Source organism: Camellia sinensis, chromosome 5, assembly GCF_055761805.1.
Source record: "Camellia sinensis isolate YWXY chromosome 5, ASM5576180v1, whole genome shotgun sequence".
NCBI lineage: Eukaryota > Viridiplantae > Streptophyta > Magnoliopsida > Ericales > Theaceae > Camellia > Camellia sinensis.
Genome location: NC_138965.1, coordinates 17,829,639 through 17,848,154, shown reverse-complemented (window position 1 = coordinate 17,848,154; position 18,516 = coordinate 17,829,639). Strand labels below are relative to the sequence as shown.

The 18,516-nt window shown below is 38.8% G+C and overlaps 1 protein-coding gene across 1 annotated transcript; it reads right to left on the bottom strand.

The window, feature by feature from the left end:
• Window positions 1-3,925: 3,925 nt before the first annotated feature.
• On the bottom strand, window positions 3,926-5,368 carry LOC114289655 (endochitinase). The gene is made up of 3 exons (XM_082868301.1): window positions 4,799-5,368; window positions 4,523-4,682; window positions 3,926-4,434 (listed from the first exon to the last, which is right to left on the bottom strand). Exons 1-3 carry the CDS (start codon window positions 5,271-5,273, stop codon window positions 4,035-4,037), a joined length of 1,035 nt encoding a protein of 344 aa, XP_082724427.1. The 5' UTR covers window positions 5,274-5,368; the 3' UTR covers window positions 3,926-4,034.
• Window positions 5,369-18,516: the final 13,148 nt, after the last annotated feature.

Sequence of the window (18,516 nt, the reverse complement as noted above, 5' to 3'; positions counted from 1 at the left end):
GAAACTCTAGGGTTAGTAACTTGATGCTACTCTTGAAGGCACCAAGCAATTTTTTATTCAACAAAGTTACAAACCACCTATTTCTACAACCACAGTCACTGAAATGGAATGAAATAGAGCATAAGCTTGAATCTCAAATAAACAATCCAGATTTATACTCTTTAATAATTTTTTCCCAGTTTTCTTAGCAACCAGACAAGGACTGAAAGCACAATCTAGAGCATAGAGATGAAATCACTGAGACCCATTTATACTTGTGATGCATTATCAAGCTTGTTTTACCTACATTTTACACTATTATACAACTTGTGCATCTGTTTTTGAAATTTATGTTTGTTTCATGAACTTTTCTTCTTATTTCTTGAAGTTTATACAATATTTAATGTGGTTCTAAAGTTTCCTAAAACTGTGCTTTTTTTGTATTTGAGCTGAAGCACGTAACAATTCAACAATATGTGACAAATATTTCAACATCTAGTGAAAAACTGCATGAGAGACAATCCAAAAACTAGTGAAAAACTGAATCTCTGAATCCAATTCAGCATTTTCATTTTTTTGGAAAAGGACAATGTCTAGTGAAAAACTGAATGAAAGACAATCCAAAAACTAGATATTTCAACGTCTTTGTTTTAGTTTGAATGTGTTCACATGAATCATATTCCAAGTTATATGTTGCTTACTTCTTTTCTTTTATAATTTATTCTGAGTGTGCTCTTATAATTTCTCCTCCTTTCTCTCCTAACAGACCTTAGAAAAATAGTTAAATATAGATATAATATAAGTGATAAAAAAAAAAGAAGAAGAAAACAAAACAAAACAAAAGGCAGCTCAAATGATACATAGATCAAATTGAATGTGAAAAATGAAGTCATGGAAGAGTCATTGAAGTTGGTATATCTAGAAAAGATTAGGAGCAACACCATGCAACAAAAATGGTATACAACAATGAAACACAAAAAAAAAGAGCAATGCTTTACAAACTAACTACTATATAGTGACCCTGACCCGATGAGATGACCTCTATTCTTCTTTCCATTATAGAACAAAATGATAATTGATATTTAACTAATTTCAAAAATCACAAGTTGCATACGTCAATATCAGTTTTTAGGACAACTGTACATTATTCAAAGAGAGATATCCCTCCTCAATTGATAAATATTATATTACAAATATCAACAAACACCACCAATGCAATTCTATTGCACCACAAAACACTTAAAAGCTAAATATGACCCCCCCCCCCAAAAAAAAAAAAAAAAGAATTCAAAAGTGAAGTCAAACAACTTACAGCCTTGAGATCATATGTGAGACAGAACAAGATTAGAAGAGAAGCTTGAACTTGACTATGAAAAAACAAAACACGATTCAGATCATTAGAAAAGAAGCCACAAAAAATTTGAAGTAATTTGAGAGGAAACTGAGAGAGAGAGAGAGAGAGAGAGAGAGAGAGAGAGAGAGAGCAATGGTGGAGCTCACCTTAGTGAAATCAAAATCGTCGGTTCAGATGGTGGTGGCGATGGAGCTTCGAAATTGCTTTGAAATCACTAAATCTCTGAATCTCTGCAAATGAGGATCAAGTAAGAATGCCTTAAAACATTGATTTCACAGATCTAGAGAGAGAGAGAGAGAGAGAGAGAGAGAGAATGGAGCTCGCTACCTCCCTAGTGCAGATGGTGGTGGCAATGGAGCTTCGAAATTGCTCTGAATCTCAAAATTGCTCTAAGAATGATAAGGGTTTAGAGAAGGTTGAGAGAGAGAGAGAGAGAGAGAGAGAGAGAGAGAGAGAGAGATCTAGAGAGCTTGAGAGAGCTCAGATTCAAAATAAGGGTTTCAAAAAAGAAGAAGCGCATGAGTCCTACGGCATTTGGAGGCGTTTTTAAATGCCTTCCATTATAAAACGGTGTTGTTTTGATTAAAGAAATATGTAGCGATTATAAAATGCCATAAAAGATTAACAAAAGTGGCGTTTAAAAAGGCACCGTTAAAAAAATGTTGTTCAAAACCATTTTTCCTGTAGTGAGCCTTGCCACATGCATCAAGTCTTTGTGCAAATCCAATCCAATCCAATCTATTAGAATGAAAGGCCATTGGCACACACTTCATCATAAGCCACCTTGTGTTGTGGTGGTTTAACCTTGCCACATGCACCAAGTCTCTGTGCAAACCCGATACTAAGGCCACTAGCACACACTCCATCGTATGCCACTTTATATTATGGTGGTCCAATCTTGTTACATGCACCAAGCCTCTATGCAAACCCAACATTACATGCATATATTGAGCCCAATATATATTGTTTGAAATTCATATCGACTTAAAAGTCTAAACTTGTAAGTAGAGAGTCATCGAATGTATATTAAGACTCACTCTTTTAACCTTTTATCTAGGAGCCTCTATTCTCATTCTACTTTGTTCCAAATGCATTCACTTCTTTGTCTTTATTATGCATAGAACGGAGTGCATTTAGAATAAAGTGTAGTAGGAATAGTAATGATGTGGACTCTATCTAATGTGTATTTAGAATAAAATTGAATAAAAATAGTGGCTCCCTTTATCTAATGTGGACTCTACTTTTATAAATATTCCAACAAGTGAGAGTTGCCTTACAAAAATAATAATAATATTTACATTCCACTGTTAACTCTTCGCACTTTAATTTTTGTCTTTTGGCTCATCAAAAATGGAGTGGGAAAATCCTTACCTATAAAAACATTCTATCCCAATTTTTTTACATAGATTTTTTTAATGAATTTTATTTCAAATTTGGTCCCCTTTTCTTACTTTTCATTTTTAGCTTCGTCTACACTAGAAGAACCTAAAACTAAAAAAAAATTAAAAATTTACAAATGTCACTTTTTTAGTATTTACCAAACAATAACTCAAGTACAATATTTTCTTTCTTTTTTATTGGTTTATTTATTTATTTACTTTTTTCACCATAGCGTGGTTGGGTGTTCCAATTGGTGGAGAATTTTTACAGGGAGGCATGTTCGGATACTTTATTTCATGTCCAATTGATATTGCACACATGATAAGTGGAAATAAGTAATTAAATTTGTTCCAAAATTGTAACAAGTCATATGTATTGATTAATATTCAAAGTATAATCACAAGTGTACATCTCATGTACAAGTATAAAAAACTAATCAAAAGACTTTTCTAACAAAATTTTGGGCTAGTGATTAAGAATGTTGAGGAGGGAAACTCTAATTTTGATCAAACGCCTGAACAAGTACTCTAGTTCTTCGAAATCTTCAATGCTCAGTTCCATCTTTGCCAACTGATTTTGCAAATTTGCATTATTACTTGTGCTTTTCTTGTGACCGATGAGTGATTGCAATACACAATCAAATTTCTCAAAATCATTTGTAGTATTGTTTGTTTCTTCATTTAGCGATGCTACAATCTTGTGGCTTATCAATTTGGAAACCAAAGAAAAGCCACCTAGTCTTGATGCCAGTTCTTGTTTCTTATATATTGGTTAACTCTTATTTTGCTTGCATGGTTTTCGTCTATTTAAATTTTTTTCTAAAGAACCTTTGAGAAAGCATTAGAGCTTTTGTTGAGTAAAGATGTGAAACTATGTGGCCGAGCAAACCAAAGCTTGAGAAGGCCATTGAGGCAATATAGGCACGACAAATTTTATGGCCGAGCTTCAGTACAAGAAATTCAAAGTCTATGCATCCATTAATTCTTCCATTGATAAAGTTTGAACAGAGCACATACAGGTTATATCTAACCCACACATATATTGTCTGATGGTACCAAGTATAGTGTAATGGACAGGAAATAGTAGCCAATTTTGTAGTAATTCATGAATGTTCATAAAAGTAATATATATTTGTGGCCAACTTTGATTTTCATTGTGATGTGTGACATTTTAATTTGTTTCTGCTGAAAATATTGCAATCACTCGGAGCCGGAACAGAAAAAGTTGATAGTCATTATTATTGTGCACACTTATTTTAGTTTAGTACAACAGTGGCTTGTGCAGTTTTGAACTGATTGCAACAACGGTAGGGAAGTTGCAATTACATAGAGTCAAGCAAGAGTCCGGTTCCGAAAGGCGACTGGTTGTAGCAGTCAAGGTTGTCACCGGTGCTAACATCAAATATTTCATCACTACAGTACCTCTGATAGAACCCTATGCGATACTTAACAATTGAATCCTCGCCATGACCGCATTCAAGACCGCCATTTATGATGTTTGTGATGATACCGTACCCAGGAACCCGACCTGCCAATTGGTCAGCTGACGTTGGTGTCCAATTTCCAATGATGACATCGTGGCACGAAGGCTTTGGGTATTGTGGCGTCATCCAAAACCATAGAGCCGTCTGGTATGAGATGACTGGGTCAGTTTCTACTAGATCTGGGTTGTTCAAGAGGTCCAATCCCAAGGCCTCTCCTGCTTGTCCATAGTTGTAATTGCTGAAATTAATATATATGAAAACATAAAGTCAAAGTATTTCCATGATTAATAATAAAAAGCAAAAGCAGAAGCAAGCATTTGACTTACTAGGAAAGTTGGATTGGGCCTCGGCCGTAATATTGCTTGCCGGGAGCACAGGGCCATTGAGTTTGAGATCCTTGATCGCAGTAGTCACTAGGCGGGTTTAATTCTTTAATAAAGCAGTATCCCCACATGTAACGCCCACCTGGTGCAGTCTCCCAGCCACCTAATAATATCATACACATACATTAACAATTCCATATTCATCACTCATTCAATCAATCGTGTGTGTGTGTGTGTGTGTGATGGCCACGGGAAATGAGTGAGGATGGACTAAATAACCAGAAGTTTCCTGGGAAGTTTGGCCGAAGAAAGCTGCAAGCTCCCTTTTACATGTATCGGTGTCGCTAGTGGTGGCAAAGGCAGGAAAGGACTTGGCCGCGGTTATGAAGGCGTCGTAGGTGTAGAAATCCTCGCTATTGCATCTACTGTCGTTTCGATTTGGAAACATTTGATCAAACATAGAGCTAGTAATGAGATTGGTGATATTCTCACCACCTGGCGGTGAAGGAGGAGGAGGAGGAGGCGGAGTAGTAGGAGGAGGAGGAGGAGGAGGAGGAGTGATCCAGCATTGGCTTTGGCAACCAGGACCACAATAGTCATATGTGGTGCCACACCAACCGTATTCGCTGCAGCAAAGCCCTCCTGGGCAAAGTGCACCCTCAGCTTGCCTACCACATTGCTCGGCTGAGCCTTTTGTAATTAGTAATGCGGCCAACAAACAGAGTATTGTCAAGGCCCAAGACCTCATTTTCATTTCTGTTTCTGATCTAAGTTTATGTTAAGGTAAGTGGTTGGGGTTGTCTGTTTATATAGGGTAGTCCTAGGAGGGTTTACACTAAAATAATGGTTAGATGATCACAAATTTTTTTATTATATTTTACTTTATCATCTCAACTCCTGATCTAATAATTCATGCATAATTTTAATATAATATTAATATATGAAATAATAAAGAGTAATGATATGCTTTATAAATATATATATATATATATCATAAAAAAATTTACGAAAAATTTTCTTTCTTTAATTAATTTATGATATTTTATTATATTATATGTATAATCTAAGAATAAATAATTTTTATAAAATTTTTCATGATATTTTTTTTTTTAATAAAACTTAACCTTAATAATAAATATGAACAATGTTACAATCACACTCATTTACACGTCTAAATACACAACTATCGAAGTGAGTGAAACATTATATTGTCAAATTTTATTTTTTATTTATTTTTTTTGTTACAGGAAAATCCTCCCACTCGCCTGTAGGTTTAAGGCAGCATTAAGGCAGCACCTCTTACAGAGATTACTAACCTAGGAACTTGTCCCGACCTCCTAAGACAAGTTCCACTTAAGTCAGAACTCGCACAACGGAAGAGCATTAAGCCCACACCAAGTGCGATGAAGCTGCTTGAGGCTAACCTCCCAACTAACTGTGCTACGCCCAGGAGATTGACCCAAGGGGGTTTTGAACTTGAGACCTAGGAGCTTAATCCCCAAGCCTTTGCCAAGTTGCTAACCACCCTTAGGTTACTTTGTCAAATTTTATTTTTGTTTGTAGTGGTTTAACTTAGCACGCGATGCGCATGGAGACACAAGTGGCTAGTGGAAGTACAATTATGAGGACTTCAAAATGTTGAGCAGTGTTGCATTCAACAATTACTATCAAGCCCTCAAATCTTTGTTACTCTTTAAAGGCAGTGGCTTCTCTCTAGTCCCATATCAGACTAGAGGATACTGTTTGGCCCATGGGAGCCACCACGGGTCTTGATTTGATAATTCGAACCATTTAATGTGTAGAACTCGCTGAGTACTATATGCCTATAAAATATCACATTGATCGGATATCAATAGCTATCTCATTGGATTAGTTTTCTGTCAACCGTTTATTTTTTTACCGTTCATTTTTTTTCTTATACAAAACTGATTTGATCATGTGGCTATTGATATCCGATCAATATGATATTTTACAGGCATATAGTACTCGACAAGTTCTACACATTGACGGTTCAGATTATCAAAATGGGACCCGTGGTGGGCCCCCAGGGGCCTAACAGCACCCTCCAGTTTGATCTAGGATTGGAGGGAAGTTAGGCCCCTCTTTAAAATATAATAATTTTAATACAAGTTTTAATTAATGTAAATACTTTGAGATAGAAATACTCAACCTGCATGGTTTTCTATAATAACAATCTTTCGTACATTTTTCTTTATTCTTTTTTGATTTTTCTATTTTTTTCTTTTTAGAAGCTTTGTTTTTTTTTTTTTATGTTCATCACTGTTTTCAGAATATGAACACACGTATATATATATATTGTATTATATAACTTGTGGGTGTTGATTTCTGACCACATAACCAAAAGGGAAACTCAGCTGGAGAACACCGGCAAAATAGAATGAACCAACTACCTGCCAACAAGGAGATAAGAACTTTACGGTGATTCGTCCACTTGGGGGCACTCCGACGATCAAGTCAATAAAATTTATCTGTCACAGATATCAAAATAGTACTTAAACTCCCAAGAAAAAAACTTACCTCAGACCCACGAGGGTGCCTTACTTTTATAACCAGCAGTGACCCGATCACCTAGAAGACTTACTTTATTGGACTGAGTCTCAATACTCATCTTGGACTCTTGGCTAGACAAGGATAAACTCTTCATGAGCCTTATCCTTATCCAGACTGTGATCATCCTTTGTTCTAGGACTCTTGTCCCTTATTCGGATACCTCGGGATTCCGGCATTACCGCAGAACATCTCGGCAACGCCATGGTCACCTTGGCAACATGACTCATCCACGTGGCACCTTAGTTGACATCTCGGGCTATCTTGGCCACATGTTGTCATTCGCAAAATCCTTCCCCACAGTTGTCTCCTAGGTTCTATTACCTCAGCAACCTGAGATAGTGGAACCTATATTGTTTGTCTAACCAACATGCCGGCTCAAAACTCAGATACTACTCCTACCGAGCTCATGACTCGTTGGATTCAAGTAATTAAGATTCAATTGCCAACTTTATCAAGAATCAAGAATCAAGAACCAAGAACCAATTTCCTTTAAGCATTTCAATCAAGCTCAAGCTCCAATCGAGGTTCCTACCCCATTATTTCAAGAATTTCAAGAGTTTCAACTGTGCATGAGTTGTCATACACAATCATTTCAACCATTTCCTTCACTTGTTCCATCCTTATTGGCCCGTACCTGACACGCATTATCAAATCGCGTCATTTCTGTCCACGTCGCTTGACAAGCACGTCATCTAAGGTACTTTCATAACATTTTTTCATCTTTTCAGTTTTTGACAAAACTCTCTTTTTCTCTCTTCGCCTTCTCACTTTTGCAAATTCAATTTCTCTTTCGTGTCTCAAAATTTCTCTCTATCAAACCTCTCTCAAACCGCCATTACTGTTCCTTCGAGCTTCCAGTAGCCATTTGTTCATCACCTTCGACAATCTTCTCATTGCTCCGTCACCATCTGACTTTGGTGATTACGAATCCAGTGGCCATTTCTTCAGCTCTATTCTGTAAGTCTTCAATTTACTCTTTTTCATTTTTTGTTCTCTACTGTTCTTGACTTTCTGTTCTTCTATATTTTCCGCTCTTGAATTTGCTACATGCCTTAAATTTTATTTGTAATCACTTCTGTGCTGCTATTGAATCTGTATTCATACATGTACTCTGTTTTTCTTCATTGTTCCTGTACACTCCCTTATACTCATTCATTAAATGTCATGAATTGATGCTCACAAATTCGACAATGCCTCTAGTTTTCTACTTCTTGATTCTGAATTGTGTCTTTCTTCAAATTTGTCGTGTTCTTGAACCACTGCTCCATGCCACTACACTTGCCACATTGTTATTTTTCTCTTTCTTTTTTTGAATCATGCTTATTTTCTGCTTTTCTTGCTTTGCTTCCAGATTCTGTCTTCAAATATTGTTCACTTGCATGGATTCTAGGTTTGGGTTTTGACTTAGAAATCATATACTTAGGAAAACTGAAACAAATCCTCCCTTAGATCTTTAAGAACCCTTACCCTAGTGCTCATTAGGGTCTTGCTAAGGTCTTTGAACCCACATTAAACCCTTTTTACACAGACAATAGTACACAAATCACCCTAGCTGAGATCATATGTATGTTGAAGTGGAGAATAGATTCGCCGACCAAACCTGAAAATTTTCACCAGGAGTTCTTTATCCCAACCGATGTTCGTCTCAGGTTGGCTAGCGAAGAGGACTCCATGATGCCAGGAGAGGCCTTCTACCCCTTTCCAATAGTCTCTTTTATCGACGGTGGAATCAGACTCCCCCTTGACATTTTCTTTAGAGAAGTCCTTCACTTTTATAAACTCAACCCCATGCAGTTAGCAGTCAATACCTTTAGGGTCATCAACTGTGTTGCTGAGCTAGCATGCCGGGAAAAGGCTAGGATAACTCTGTCCGACCTCTAATATTGTTACACAATTTGTGGCCTTAAATCCAAAAGTGACTATACTTACTACCTGAAGCCCAGATCCACCAAGTACAAGCTTATAGCCGACCTTCCTGACTCCAATAAAGGCGCTGGAGAGGATTATTTGATTGTCACGAGAAACTGAGAGTTCGCGTTGGATGACATTCTTCATCTCTTCCCATTACGCCGAGGAGTTTTTAGGGAAGATGAGGGTAAGAACTTAGTCACCCCATAGTTTTATTTCTGTTAAAACTTAGCAATTTAATTCTCTTAAATATACTAATGTTTTCTCATTGTTTCTGCAGCTCTTCCCCAGCCGTCAAAGAATTTTCGCCAGGAGTGTATCCTAAGCTAAGATCTCAACCAGCTTCTGGGTCTGCCAATCGAAAAATGCAAGGCACCTATTCTGTTGAACTACGTGCCGACATACCAGTCCCAGCTCCCCAACGTTCCCAGAAGAAACCAAACTCCGCCTTCTGTGTCCATTCCACCAGCTACATCTTCATCCAGGCTAGACCAAGCATCTAGTTCGGATCCTGTTGAACAGCTCTCACCCTTTGCTGCAACCCAACTCATTCCATCATTCCAGCGCTAACATCGATGTAAAATTTTGCACGGTCTTGCTGGTCGAACTCTAGAGTGACCATTGCTGCCACCGTCGAGGAGATGGGTCGCAAACCGACAGTTACGGAGGACCTACTGGCCAATTTGCCCGACGTTGTATCTATGTAATCCACCCCACATTCTCAGCCAAAGTCGAAGTTGAAGCCGAAATGTGTAAAGAAGGCCAAGGCAAAGGTTACTATTACTCACATTCCTTCTGATTCTGAAAAGGATCTAGAAGACTCTATTCGAATATCCAAACTGGTCGACACTGAGAAAAGGCCAGCCAAGTTTGAATCATCCGATGCACCGCTGCAGGAGAAGAAGAGATTGAAGGGCCCAAAGGTTGGGAACAGTTTCCACCCTGACGATACATGGCCGCCCGAGGTATTAGTCGGTGACATGCCTCTTAAGGCCAGCGATAACGCAGTGTAAAGCCTGGAAATCGGCGCTGCGTTGTCCACAGTCGTTCTCCTATCGGTCGACATGAACCAGGTCGCCGAGTTCAACCAATATGAAAACTTCATGATGATGATGCGCCATTCAATCTCGGTAAGTTTGTTAACTTCTTCCTTGCTATTTTCACTTTTTAGTTCCTCTACTTAACCAATTTTTCTAACTTGTTCCTTTTCTTACAGGCCATCCAGTATGCCCACTCCTATGTAGTCAAGGCCGAGATGGTAAAGAAGGACCTCATCAAAAAGACACAGGAAGCTGCATGTCTCCTGGCTTCACTCAACGAAGCTAAGACCCGCGTATGGAGCGTCCTGGACAAAACAAAAGCTGCTAAAAATGCTTAGAGCAAAGCTGAGGCTAATGTCGAAGTCGCAGAGGCCACCACCGAAGTCGCAAAGACCGATGCCAAGGCCGCTGAGGTCAAAGCAACAGAAGCCAAGGCCAAACTCAAAGAGGCCATCGAGTCAACGGAGGCCGAGGTAATGATGGCCGATGAGAAGGCGTTCGAGCAAGGGCAAGCCACCGTACACGACCAGTACAAGGCCCAAGTCAATCTGGCCTGCAACAAAGGCTATTATCTTAGCTGGATGGCGACACTCAAGGAGCTATCCATGCCCGATGACTCGTCTCTCCGAGACATCAACAGACTCAATGTGCCCTTCCCCCCCTCGCCTGACCAGTTAGAGGCCGAAGAAGAAGCCGCTTTTGAAGATGATGACGCTGAGGCTGAAAAAGCCAGTATGGTCGAGATCGCTGCTGGGGCTAAGTTCCCGACTCTTAATGATCAAATCCTGGACTTGATCGAAGATGAAAAAGACAAGGTCTCCAAAGGCACCTCCATCCAGAAGGCTATCCTTGAGGCCGAGATCCAATCTGCAGAGAAGAGTCTAGACTAGAGCCTGCTTGAGATCAACGTCGAGATCGAGACGAAAAGTCTACTCAATTGTTTGCCGAGGCCGAAACAATGCCAATTGCCGAGGTAGCACAATCTGAAAAAGATGCTAAAGACCATTAGGATTTTTTTTTTTCTTTTCTTGGACCTTTTGTAACTTTGTTGTTTCAAAATCCTTTGTGTTTGAACAATTTTCTCTTTTGTCGGGCCGTAGTGCCATATTTTGTAACTAAACAAGTTATCTTTTATGCCAGGCCGATGTGCCTTTTGTGTGTTTGAACACATTGTTTCTGTGAATGCAAATCTTCTTTTTTCTTCTGAGTGTTGGATGTTTTCCATGTATGCTCAATGCATTTGCTTTATGCCTTGTATATTGTTTCATACTTAGAATTTTTTTGATCTTTCCAAGTCTGACAACTGGGCTCCTCACCTCAAATACATCCATATGTCAGATTTAGAACTGCTTAATTATCTTAGATAACCACACTTCTGTTATTTATCTCGGCCAAACAACACTTACAAAATTTTTCCAACAAACTTTTTACAAGTGTTGTTTCTTCACTGGTACTAACTGTCTTCTGGCAAGACTTCATCCTTCCAACTCTAATAACCTGACTGGGTATCTCAGACAACTATGCTTCAGGCATAGTACAATACTGTCATCTCGAATTGACTTATCTCGGATAGTATCACTTGCCAATGATCTCGGATAACTTCAACTTGGAATTTTTCTCAAAATATTCCACAAGTGTTATGCTCATTCCCGCTTCCTGTCCCCTAATGTGAACGTAAGTACCACTTATGTTCACATTAAGGACGCATCACATGGTTATTGCTTAAGTCTCTCTTAGACATTCTTGGCTGAGGTTAGCATGCTTGGCTAGCCCAAACAAAGTACTTAAGGCTTAACCTTACTGCACCAAAAGTACCATACTCCTCGGCTTTCCAAACTGACCAAGTCATGGCCAGTTTCGTCATGTTTCTTGTCGAAACATCGAAAACCTAGTTAAACTCTACCATCGTGGCAACTCTAAGTTATTCGTCATGTTCCATGTCGAAACATCGCAAACTTAGTTCAACTCTAGCATTATGGCAAGTCTAAGTTATTCGTCATGTTTTATGCTGAAATATCACAAACTCGGTTCAACTATACCAATATAGCAAGTCTAAGTTAGTTGTCATGTTTCATACCGAAACATTGCAAACTTAGTTCAACTCTACCAAGATGGAAAGTCTAAGTTATTCGTCATGTTCACCATGGGAACATTGTCATAAGACTGTTCAGTCCTATCGCACAAGTTTCAATAATATTTCATAAAAACAAAATTGTGCTAGCATTTTATTAACACTTCGACTAATAAAATCTTTACATAAATCTCAAAAAATAGAAATTAATGGTAGAAATACTTTAAATTGCTTATGTTCCAGGGTCTTGGAAACTCCTTTCCATCAGTGTCTTCCAGTTGGTAAGTAATATTGCCAGTGATCGAGATGATTTGATATGGTCCTTCCCAGTTTGGGCCAAGCTTGTCCTCCTTGGGATCCTTTTTATTGTCACCAACCTTTCTAAGGACGAGATCTCCAATTTGAACCTCTCTGGGATTCCCCTTTTTGTTGTATGCCCTAGCAAGCTGCTGCTGGTATGCCCCTAGTCAAATTGATGCTCTCTCATTTCTTTTCTTTTTTTTTTTTTCTATTAGATCAAGATCTCGAGAAAGAAAAGCCTCGTTCGTTCCATTCTCCACTCCATGGGCTTTGATTCCAGGGATGCTGACCTCTAAGGAGATAACTGCTTCGGTGGCATATGCCATGGCAAAGGGTGATTCTGCAGTAGATCTTCTCAGTGTAGTCCGATACGCCCATAGGACATTTGGCAATTCCTCCACACACTTGCCCTTAGTAACTTCTAGCCTTTTCTTGATTCCATCCAAGATGGTCTTGTTGGACGCCTCTACTTGTCCATTACTCTGGGAAAAGCTAGGAGTAGAATACTAGCTCTTGATCTTGTATTTCGCACATAAGTTTTTAATCAACTTGCTATCAAAGTGAGTGTCATTATCTGATATTATGGCTCTTGAGATTTCAAATCTAGTGATTATGTTTTTCCAGATAAAATTCATCACCTCCACATCTCATATTTTGGCTAAGGGTTCTTGTCACACCCCAAACCTGGGTATGATCGGCCGTGGCCCACAGGGCCTTAGCCCAAGGCACAAGTAACCCTAAACACGAATCCATAATCACATTGAACAACTAAAACAAGTCCAGTAATAAATAACCAAACTCAATCCAGTGACATGCCAAAAGTATAAATAGAAAAACCAACCGTAATCAATACCATCTAAACTTATGGGATATAAACAGCCCATATATCAAAATAATCCTAAATGAATCTCAATAAGAATGAAAAGAAATATACACAAACTTGACATAACAATCTAAAACAAAATAAATGAATGTCCTAGAGGTCTATGCAATTGAGTCCCCGCTACGACATGAGTCCACTCTAAGTCCTTCTAACACCTGGAAATGATAAACAACTAAGTCAGCTGATAGCTCAGTGAGTAGCAACATGGATAGTGTATACAGTTTTGAAAACAGGGATCGATTCCAAAATAAGATATGTATCACAGAAACTAGATTGGCATACACTTTTGATGAAGATAATCTGTTTCAAAAAGAAAGTTCCACGGTTCAACAGTTAAAATACTTATGTCTCTCAAAAATATGATAAATGACATTTTTCACTTAAAACAGATTACAACATGAACACCAATAATTTTCTAGGTACCAAGAATAACAAGTAACATGCCACACAGTTCTCATGGCAATAAGCTCGTTAGATCCAATATCGAACCAAGAGTCATCCTCGAGGTGGCAACCCGGGCCTTTTCTCTAAGACGATCCGATTGAAGGTCACCTAGCCCAACCGAGGTGTTTTCCTTACAATCGTTGAGCACTAGAGTCATCACGGCCCAACCCGGATCTTTTCCCTATTGGCCAGAGTCACCACAGACAGTGAAGTAATTTCCCTGATCTAAATATATAGATGGCCCCGATAATCAATACAATTCAGTTTCGTAAAACATGGTAGTTCACCATTATAAACATGAGACCATAACAACTAATTTACAGTATGCTAGGTTTACACATGTTTCAGAAATAATTTAATTCCATTGATACTATAATAATTTATCAAAACAGTTTAGTCTTGAAACAACAATTCAATTTTCCAACAATTCAGGGTAAGGGAACATTTACAAAAATATGTAGTATGCAACTACTCACCTGAAAACGGGATAATGCTATCCTTGAATAGAGTATAAAGTCCAATTAGTGCCCTGAACCAAGTATGAAAACTACACGTCACTACTAATTTAAAAATACTAAAGAATAAGAAGCTAAGTAACCCCAAACTAAAGCACACTAACACGGCTCAATCCAACTCACCATTACTCTTGAATATTACCTAAGCTCATGTTCTTCAAGGTCTAAAATCACCCAAGACATTGGTTTAAATCGAAACTTAATTAAAAGTAACTTTAAGATAAACAGAATTTTAAAAAAGCTTTCCCAATCTATTCGCTAACTTTGAAAATTAAAAAACCCACTCCACGTTGTTCAAAAAATTCCAAAACCCTCCAAATATCAACTAATATATCCTAAGTTTCAAACCCAATTGGTTTTACTTGATTTCCTTATCAAAATAATTATTAACAGTTAATTATGCCCAAACAGGTTGTTTTCTACAGCGCTTTAAAGAAATTAATGGCTCTCTTAGTATACACAAGCAATCAATGCAAGGCCAAAAATGTAAGAAACTAGACTCGTAACTAATTTGATAATTTTCAGATTTATACCCAACGAGAACGACACTTTTGAAGTTACTGTTTTACACCAGTTTTCCGAACAGATTTGAACGCACCAGTTAATATAGATTTTGACTCCCAAAAATTATGAGAAAATTCAGATATTCAATTCAATATGTAATTAATCTACTGTAAAAAGTTCAGTTCAAAATTCATCCGTTTGATATGGTTTCTTGATTTTTAAAGTTTGTGGTTTTGTGCAGAATTTTTGAACTGAGAATTACACCCATTCTTTACACATAAATTTAGCTCCTCATATTCTTAACAGTATATATATATATATATATATAGATAATACATAAACCTACAACCTCTCCATCAATGAACTAAATAATGAAATAGAATAAGGATAAAGAACAAAAATAAAAGAAAGAAGAAACCTAGAACCTACCACACACCCAAAAGTCCTTCCTTGTTGCAACCTTTTTTCTTCTTCTTCTTTTGTCTCAAACTCTCTCTCTCCCGTGGCTATTACTGCTGCTGCCCTATATTGTATTAGGCAACCTAGGGTAACATTATGTATCTAAACAAAAGGCCCTAAAATATTATCTTTGGTTTTAATTCATTTACTCTCTGCATTAATTTAAATAAAATACAACTATTACAAGATCAAAATATACTAACTAATTGGCCCCCTATTTTTTTTTTAAATAATAAATCTTCCCTCTAAATTAAAGGCTTTCACCATGATTTTATTTTAGGTTTAAAATTAATTAAAAGACCCTCCAATAATATTTACTTTGTATTTTAGGATTCACAATCAAAACATTTGAGATTGTAAAATAATTATTACTTAATTATTTATTTGATTTGTATATTCAGGTTCCCACAGTTTTGCCTCTACCCACTTCGTGAAGTAGTCAGTTGCTATCAATAGGAACTTCCTTTGACTGGTGGTTGGGGCAATTGCCTAACAAGATTCATGCCCCACCAAGCAAATGGCTAGGAACTGGAAGCTAGATTCAGATTTGTAGCTAACTGTTGTATCAATGTTGTAAACCTCTGACACTTCTCGCATTTTCTCACATAGGCTTCAACATCCTTCTGCATGTAGGGCCACCAGTATCCCTGAGATATGGCCCTATGAGCAAGTGATCTGCCCTTAGCATTGCTTCCACATAAACCTTCATTGATCTCCTACAAAAAGTCCTCAACCTAGGATAGATGCACACATCTCAGAAGGGATCCAATGAAGGACCTTCTATATAGATGCCCTTCTATCGACAGACAGAACCTGGCCAACTTCAATCTAGTCTTGTGCGCTTCTTTTCGGTTTGTTGGGAGCCTACCATCCTTGAGGAACATAACTATGGCGTCCGTCTAGCTCGAACCCATCTCCACGCACATTGCTTCGTACTCTGTTATTAGGGGCACTATACTTGGGCTTGACAAATAATCAACCATTATTGTCCTTGCCTTATCTGACTTCATTGCACTGATGATGTTAGCCAGTGTGTCGGCATGGCTGTTATCATCTCCGCTAACCTATTGCAGCCGATAGTTTTGAAAACATATTAGTAACTTAACAACCTCCTCGACGTATGCTATCATTCTCTCACCTCAGGCTGCGTATTCGCCCGTTGCTTGATTTGCAATGAGCTGGGAGTCACAAAAGACTACCACCTCGTCGGCTTCCACAGTCGCTACCCATTTCAGTCCAGCAATTAGTGCCTCATAATCTGTTTCGTTATTTAAGGCCTTGAACCCCAAATGAATGGACTGTTCTATCATTTGCCCATCTGGTGATACCAAAACTACTCTTGCCTTTGCCCCTTGTCGGTTTGAGCTGCCATAGACAAAGAGGCAGAAGGAGTCGCCAATGTAAATGTCACATGGTTTTAGCCTTTCCTCTATCTTCTTCTGTTTTGCCGATGTGGGGTTCCGTGACCCCAGTTGGTTTTCCTCTTCTTTTCATGGACATCCTAAGTCACGGCTCATCGGTGCCCGTCTTGGGATCGCGCCAGGAGAAAATTATGCCACAAAGTTGGCCAAAACTTGGCCCTTGATTATTGTTCTCGGCCTGAATTCTAAGTCATACTAGCCTAGAACTACTGTCCATCGAGTTTCCTTGCCTGTGAGGTCTCCATGCTGCAACAGGGACTTTAGTAGATGTTCAATTAGCACCACAATTTTGTAGGCTTGAAAGTAGTGGTTCAACTTTTTTGAGGCCAATACCAAGGCCAATGTCAACTTCTCAAGAGATAGGTACCTAGTTTCCGTACTTGCTAGGGTCTTGCTGACATAGTACACTACCTTTTGCTCACGTCCTTCTTTTCAGATTACCACAGCACTCACGGCGTGGTCTGAAACTGCCAGGTAAAAAAATAATTCCTCTCCTGGTACCAGGTTCGACAACATTGGTGGGGTTGTCAAGTACCTCTTCAAGTCAGCCAAGGTGACTTCACATTCTTCTGTCCACAAAAAGTCTGTGGCCTTCTTTAATAAACCAAAAACCTGCTTACATTTATCCAAACTTCGACTAATGAACTTGTTCAAGGCCGCCGCCCTTTCAGTCAAAATCTGGATTTGTTTGGCTGTTGTCAGGCTCTTCAAGTCAAGAATGGCCTTGATTTGATATGGGCTTGCTTCAATACCCCTTCTAGTGACCAAGTATCCCAAGAACTTACCGGATCCAACGCCAAATGCACACTTCGAGGCATTGAGTCGAAGCCGATATGACCTTAGGATGTCAAAGGCCACCTTCAAGTTAGCCAGATGGTTTCTAGGTTCCTTGGTTTTAACAACCATATTGTCTATGTAAACCTTCACTGTCTTCTCAATTAGATGTTTGAACATCTTGGTGACCAATCTTTGGTAGGTTGCTCCTGCATTCTTCAACCCAAAAGGTATTAGTCTGTAATAATAGAGTCCTTTAGGGATGATGAGTGTCGTCTTCTCTTCGTTTGGGGCATACATTGCGATTTGGTGAAACCTCTCTATGCATCCAAAAAACTCACCCTCTCATGCCCTGAAGTGGCATCCAATAGTTGATCAATCTTGGGCAGTGGAAAACTATCCTTGGGGCAAGCCTTGTTCAGGCTTGTGAAGTCCACGCAGACTCTCAATTTCCCATTCTTCTTCTTCACCACTACTGTATTAGACAACCAGGTGGGATAATTTACCTCTCTGATGGCATGTGCCTCTAGTAGCTTGTCTACTTCTTCCTCGACTACATGCACATGTACCAATGTCGTCCTTTTTACGCGCTGAATGACAGGTTCTGCCGATCTGTCCACGTTAAGCTTGCGACAGGTGGCCTCGGGGCTGATCCCCAGCATCTCATAAGGTATCCAAGCAAACACCTCTATGTTCTCTCTCAAGAAAGCCTCCAGATCTCTTTCTTCTTCCTCGGCTACACTAGAGCCAAGAAGAAAGAATCGTTCATCATCTTCTTCCTACACCAGAACCTTTTTCAATGGTTCTTCACTCTTCTCGGCAGGTTCTTTTTTGAAATCATCCAAGACCTCATGGTCTTCGCTTTCAATCTCAGCGCTCTCTGCTTTCCTTACACTACAAGTGTACTTCATTGCCGCCATGGAGTAATTTTTTGTCCGTACTTGGTCCCCCCTTACTTCTTTGATCCCCTAATCAGTTGGGAATTGCAACAATTGGTACAACGTTGAGGGAACAACCCTTATCACATGCAACCAAGGTCGTTCCAAAATGATATTGTACGAGGAAGAAGTCTCTATCATAGTAAACTCCGTTATTACCTTCTTGCTC